Source organism: Tachysurus fulvidraco, chromosome 2, assembly GCF_022655615.1.
Source record: "Tachysurus fulvidraco isolate hzauxx_2018 chromosome 2, HZAU_PFXX_2.0, whole genome shotgun sequence".
Classification (NCBI taxonomy): Eukaryota; Metazoa; Chordata; class Actinopteri; order Siluriformes; family Bagridae; genus Tachysurus; species Tachysurus fulvidraco.
In genome coordinates, this window is record NC_062519.1 from 17,136,876 (window position 1) to 17,143,687 (window position 6,812).

Consider the following 6,812-nt stretch of genomic DNA (forward strand, 5'->3'; position numbering starts at 1 on the left):
AGAAGGAGGTGGAGGATGATGAGGAGATCGAGGAGACCCCACAGGAAAAGAAGCTGCGTCTGGCGAAGCTTTACTTGGATCAGCTGAGGGAAGAAGGTGAGTGGATGTTATGCTGCTACAAGTATAATGTTTTGAAGGACTTTTTTTTTTGACAGGGAACGAAGTAAACAAGGGACACGGACGTGGGTCGGGTTCAGAGCAAAAAGAACGAGTGTGTGCAGAAACATCAGACTTGTGTGTCAGGACTTAGGAAGTAAAGAGTGTGTGTATCTGTTTTGATGGGCAGAGGAGAAGAAGGCAGAGGACGAGGCGTTCGAGTCAGACCTGATTGCTGGACGCTTGCAGGAGGACCTGGTATGATCTCTTCTTCTTGATACACTTAATAATTTTTTTTCTTTCTTAATTCTGTGTTCAACTTTTAACATCTTTCACCCTTCATCAGCTGGAACAGAGAGGCAGACTACAGAGACTCATCGCTGAAGAGGTGAGACGAGTTCCAGTTTATTCACAGACTCACCGAGCTGAGTGTCTCCATGTTTGATATGTCCATAGATTACTGTTAAGCTTTGCAGTGTTTTGACATGCCGATGTGTCTCTGTGTCGTCCTGGTGTCCAGCTGATAGCTCCGGATCCTGCTGAAATCCGCTTGCTGAGAGGACACAAGCTGTCCGTTACGTGTCTGGTCATCACTCCGGATGAGAAACACATATTTTCTGCATCGAAAGACTGTTCCATTATCAAGTGTAAGTACCACACACAACTTAAACATGATCCATGTTACCACGTGATTATGCTCTTCAGAGCTGAAGGAAATAATTGGTGAGCTGTCTTTTTGTTGTTTTTCTTTTTCCTGGTAGCATAAATGTGAGCTGAAGCCTGAGAGAATGTTGTGTACATGTGTCAGAAATATTTCACCCCTAAATGTTCAGTATTGTTTTACTGACTGAGTGAGCGAGTGTGTGTGTAAGCATTTATTTTATAGTCCGTGTTTGCCCACTTGCTTTTAGAGTTGCAGTTAAATGATCAGTTTATAAAGCAGTTATTGGTTTGTGGGAGGAATAAAGTAGCTGTGGGTGGTGGAAACGGTCTGTGTGTGTGTGGGTGGGTGGTGGAAACGGTCTGTGTGTGTGTGGGTGGGTGGTGGAAACGGTCTCTGTGTGTGTGGGTGGGTGGTGGAAACGGTCTCTGTGTGTGTGGGTGGGTGGTGGAAACGGTCTGTGTGTGTGTGGGTGGGTGGTGGAAACGGTCTGTGTGTGTGTGGGTGGGTGGTGGAAACGGTCTGTGTGTGTGTGGGTGGGTGGTGGAAACGGTCTGTGTGTGTGTGGGTGGGTGGTGGAAACGGTCTGTGTGTGTGTGTGGGTGGGTGGTGGAAACGGTCTGTGTGTGTGTGTGTGTGGGTGGTGGAAACGGTGTGTGTGGGTGGTGGAAACGGTCTGTGTGTGTGTGTGGGTGGTGGAAACGGTCTGTGTGTGTAGGTGGTGGAAACGGTCTGTGTGTGTGTGGTGGAAACGGTCTGTGTGTGTGTGTGTGTGTGGTGGAAACGGTCTGTGTGTGTGTGTGTGTGTGTGGTGGAAACGGTGTGTGTGTGTGTGGGTGGTGGAAACGGTCTGTGTGTGTGTGTGTGGGTGGTGGAAACGGTGTGTTTGTGTGTGTGGAGGAAATTGTGTGTTTGGAGGAAATTGTTTGTGTGTGGTGAGTGATGTGTCTGTGTTTTCAGGGGAAGTGGAAAGTGGGAGGAAGGTGCAGAAGATCGCGGGAGGGAGGAAAGGGACGGAGGAGCGGCACGTGGGTCACACGGGACACGTTCTCTGCATGGCCATTTCCTCTGACGGCAAATACCTGGTGAGAGACAACACTAAGTCTGGTGTGTGTGTGTGTGGTGTGATTTTGAAAGTGTTATTGTAGTGTTATTTCATTCATTCACATGGATCTGATCTGTGTAGCTGAATTGTATAAAATCAGTGAGGGTTATTTTCTGTGTAAACCAGAGCTCTAATATTAAACCTGTTGTGTTCTTTATCAGGCCACAGGAGACGTGAACAAGCTGATCATGGTTTGGGAAGCTGTTACGTGTAAACACCTGTACAAGTTCACGGGACACAGAGACGCCGTATCGGTGGGGACACGACTCGTACTTACATATTTGTGTTTTATTTACAGCTTTTCTTTTTGCAAGTAATTTGTGTAATTGTGAGTTTAGTGCGACTTTGTTATATAACCAGGGTCTGGCGTTCAGGAGAGGAACACACGACCTGTACAGCGCCTCTCACGATCGCTCTGTCAAAGTGTGGAACGTGGATGATAACGCTTATGTAGAAACTCTGTAAGGGAACACACACACGCACATCTCTGAAAAATTAAGTAAATAAAGTTTATTATTGTTGGCAGTATTACTGTCCTAATTATTTTTGTCATAATTTCTAACTCTTCTGCTCCTCAGGTTTGGACATCAGGACGCGATCACGGGTTTGGACTGCCTCGGACGGGAGCGCTGTGTGACCGCCGGGGGCCGCGACCGAACGGTCCGAGTGTGGAAGATCGTGGAGGAGACGCAGCTGGTCTTTAACGGGCACGAGTGAGTCTCAGCACAAATACACAAGTCTTCAATTTTAACACTGATCTGAATCTGGTTTACTGATCTTATTTTTACCCTTCTCTCTCTCTCTCTCTCTCTCTCTCTCTCTCTCTCTCTCTCTCTTTCTGTTTCTCTGTCTCTCCCTCAAGAAGCTCCATTGACTGCATTCAGCTGATAAATGAAGAACACATGGTTTCAGGCGGTGATGATGGGTAAGAATAAAAATTGCAATCAGATTACTGCATTAGAAACAATTGTGGTGTTTTTGTTTTTGTTTTTTTTTTCATATTAAGTAGATGCCAGCGCTGCCGGTATTGTTTGTTTGGTTCGTTTAAATTTTTTTTTAAAAAGCGGTATTATTTAATGTACGTTTTTTTTACCAGGCAAAGTTGACGCAGCAGTTCTGCATCTTCATGTGTTTTTTTTGCAGCTGTCTGTCCGTCTGGTCCGTAAGCAGGAAGAAGCCGCTGACCACGGTAAAACAGGCACACGGTCTCCATGGCGATGTCGGGCTGGAGGAGCCATACTGGGTGTCTTCAGTTGCAGCGTTGCAAAACTCCGACACCATAGCCTCAGGTGCACGCACACACACACACACGTGCATTTAATATATGTTTCAGCACAAGAACACGATGAGCCTTCTTCCTGTTAACTGTAGTGTTTTTGTTACTTCAGTACAGAGTGGTAAAAAAAAAAATCTCTGGACATATCAGCCCTTTTATTATGACACATTCTTATTATTAACAATTTAAAACAAGCTAAAAAAACAGTGCCGAACTCACAAGTGCTTTTATATTACCTCAGTCCAACAGTTTCGACACATTCACTCATAGACTCTGAAGAAGATGAGCAAGTACTCCCACACACTTGTCTCTATTCTTCCTGCCTTTTTTTATTTTCTCACACACCCACACACAAACAAACTCAACATCACCTTGTAAACGGCTCTGCTTCGCTTTACAGCTTGTGGTGTTTTCATTTGATACATCACCATGTTCAGAGAGAGAGAGCGTGATAGAGGGTGATGGGGAGAGAGTGAGTGATAGTGTGTGTCTAATGGAGCATAGAAATGGATAGAAAAAGAGAGAAGGTCAGAGAGGGGGAGAGAGAGAAAGAAAGGCTAAAAGAGGGAGAATAAGAAAGACGGAGCAAGAGATGTACACAGAGGAAGAAATGGACAGAGGAAGATAGAGGGAATGACAGAAAGATGAAATATTGCACACGGAAAGAGGAAGATGGCTTGACACAGAGTAAGGGAAGGGAAGAGAGAGATGATGGAAAAGTGAAAGTAACTTGGATGGATGTGAAGGAAAGAGAGAGACACACACAAGCGGAGTGAGTCCGATACCAGCTGTGTGAAAGTCTCATTAACACCCTATTGTTCTCGTTTGCTGTTCCTCAGGCTCCCATAATGCCTCTGTCCAGCTGTGGAAGTGCGCGCTCGGATTCCGTGGCCTGGAGCCGCTCTTCACCATCCCAGTGGTGAGAAACAACACAAAGCATTTCGTATCTGAACAGTGAGAGTAGAGGCGTTTGTTAGGCTGTATTTTTTGTATCGTTTGTTTGCTGTCTGTTCACACGCAGACGTTTCTTAAACTCTTGTGCATCACCACTAGATACTGTAACGAAATCAGTTGCGCGCGTGTGTGTGCAGTGTACAGCACTCAGTTGGCTGGTAAAAAAAAAGAATATTCTTTTAAGCTTTATGCATCCGTTTGCACGTTACTTGGTCTTTCTCCCACAGTAATCGGAGTGACATTGGCAAACAAAACGACGTATATGGACAGGTTGTCAATCAACAAGCCACGCCCCTCGATTAAGATGTCAGAGGTTTAAACTGTTCCAACAATTTGGTCACTGTTTAAATTCCGTTCTTTTTCTTTCTTTTAGAATGGTTTCGTAAATAGTTTGAAGTTCTCCAACACGGGCAAGTTCCTGGTGGCCGGCGTTGGACAGGAGCACAGGTACGTCATCCCTCATGCCATAAACACACACACACAGGAGCACTGAGCGTACCAGCATGGTGCAGCCACATGGTGGCGCTGTTGCTCTGTGCAGATAGATTCAGGTTTATTAACTGCAGTGCACATTCGAAGACTGAAGTGCAAATGATTTTGATGTGTAATTTATTTAAAGATCGCTCCGTTCATGAATGAGTGGGTACGAGAAAGTCTTTGATATCAGACAAGGAAAAATTTCAACACAGCTTTTCACACTCGGAAAGTCTTGACTGTCGAGAGCTCAGACTTCACCGTGACGTTTCAAGCCTTATAATGATGCTTTTGGGTTTTTCTAAATACAGCAGGACAGCCGTATTAGTACACAGACTCGTACGATAGCCTACATTCAGTAGGAAATGATTTTTGATATTTCTGATATTCCAGAAAGCTCGAGTGTAAAATAAGCAACCAAATAAAATAAATTTAAGGTCAATATAAAAAAAGGAGATTTTTAGTCTCAGTTGTGATTAATGCAGCATCAGACCTGTGAGGATGTTTATCAGCCTCTTGTTGTGTTCTTTAGACTGGGCCGATGGTGGAGGATAAAGGAGGCCAAGAATGGACTTTACATCATTCCTCTGAAAAGACAGAGCAAGGAGACGACGACTGAGCAATAACACGCTGAACTTCAGTTTTGTTTTGGATGCTTTTTGTTATTCCGTTATGTTTAATATGATGCAGAAATAAATCGACATTTAAGTTCCCAGTCTTTAACTCATTGTGAAGTATTTTTGCTTTTTAAGTACTGAATGTGACAAACATCTCACCAGGTTTGGTGTTTTATATCTGTTAATGTATGGATCCTTTAGTTCCTATTTACCCAACACTACTTAACCTGAACAAATTCACCCAACACTATTTCACCTGAACGCTTTCACACAACACTTTCCCCCAACACTATTTAACCTGAGGGCTTTCACATAACACTTTCACCTGAACACAATTCAAACTGAACGCTTTCACCAACACCATTTAACCCGAACACTTTCACCCAACTCTATTTCAACTGAACACTTTCACTCAACACTATTTAACCTGAACATTTTCACCCACCAATATTTAAACTGAACACTTTAACCTGAACATTTTCACCCAGCACTATTTAACCTGAACACTTTCACCCCTGTGAAATATTTGGAATATAAAACAAACCACGTGATCATGAAGGTTATCGGGTTCTCTAGAATATTATTTCACTAAAAGTAAGTTTAATTTCATATTTTTTCAGTCGTATTGTGATTAAAAGTACAACACTGTTTCTCCAGTTAGTAACAAAGTATATTACATTAAAAAAAAAGAAAATTTTGGCGCGTGTTGACCGTGAACCAATTAGGTATCAATTAACATGCGCGTGCGCATAATCACAGCTGATTTGCATTCAGTGACCTCCACAAATTTACATAAAAGGAAAAGGCCAGAAAGAGAGAGAGAGAGAGAGAGAGAGAGAGAGAGAGAGAGAGAGAGAGAGGAAAAGGCCAGAGAGAGAGAGAGAGAGAGAGAGAGAGAGAGAGAGAGAGAGAGAGAGGAAAAGGCCAGAGAGAGAGAGAGAGAGAGAGAGAGAGAGAGAGAGGAAAAGGCCAGGGAGGGAGAGAGTTATTTAGTAAGTTTAGAATACAGTATAAGTACAGTATAAAGGCCAGAGAGAGAGGGAGGAAGGAAGACAGAGAGAGAGTTAGTTATTTTAGAATACAGTATATTTATATTGTTCAGTGAAAAGTAAATGATGTGACGTGAACAATGTGCAGATGTCTGGTTGCTTTTCATTAATCATATTTCTTCAATTAACTCTATTTATATAAAAGCACTGAGCTTTTTTTTTTGTAACTAAAATACATTTAAACCTGATCGGTGAAATAGTTAATCTGTATAAACGAGGTTTACTCCAGTTAGTCCTGTGGATAAATGTCCACACCAGGAGCATGAGTAGGTTTCAGAGGTTTTTCAGAAATGACGACAGTATTTTTAATAAATAACCTTCTCCTATGAATAGTTTATAAATTCTGTGGCATCCAATACAAAGTTATGGAGTCATGCCATCACTCAGTATAAACCAAACACATGGATTATACTCTGTTGTGCACGACTTTTAATTTCTTTAAACTGCAATGAAACAGACTGGATTGTCATTAAAAAAAAGTTTATTTACATATATTACAAGAATAGCACTGATGGGTTCACCAAAGTTCACATTTAAACACATTCCTTTTTGTTATAGCTACTTTCAAATACTTTATTCA

At 42.6% G+C, this 6,812-nt stretch overlaps 1 protein-coding gene across 2 annotated transcripts in view; it reads left to right on the plus strand.

Moving 5' to 3' along the window:
* Positions 1-5,289, plus strand: part of rrp9 (ribosomal RNA processing 9, U3 small nucleolar RNA binding protein) — a 6,039-nt gene extending 750 nt beyond the window's left edge. The window contains exons 3-15 of one of the 2 annotated variants that reach the window (XM_027155840.2): positions 1-96; positions 287-354; positions 443-484; positions 617-743; positions 1,718-1,842; positions 2,024-2,116; positions 2,223-2,323; positions 2,441-2,575; positions 2,728-2,787; positions 3,006-3,151; positions 3,978-4,057; positions 4,466-4,539; positions 5,099-5,289. The exon at positions 1-96 is cut by the window's left edge and continues 23 nt beyond it. In XM_027155840.2, coding sequence (XP_027011641.2) covers positions 1-96; positions 287-354; positions 443-484; positions 617-743; positions 1,718-1,842; positions 2,024-2,116; positions 2,223-2,323; positions 2,441-2,575; positions 2,728-2,787; positions 3,006-3,151; positions 3,978-4,057; positions 4,466-4,539; positions 5,099-5,192 — 1,241 coding nt within the window. In that variant the 3' untranslated portion in view covers positions 5,193-5,289. Of the gene's footprint in view, positions 97-286; positions 355-442; positions 485-616; positions 744-1,717; positions 1,843-2,023; positions 2,117-2,222; positions 2,324-2,440; positions 2,576-2,724; positions 2,788-3,005; positions 3,152-3,977; positions 4,058-4,465; positions 4,540-5,098 lie in introns of both variants that reach the window. The other variant, XM_027155839.2, reaches the window with a different exon arrangement.
* Positions 5,290-6,812: the final 1,523 nt, after the last annotated feature.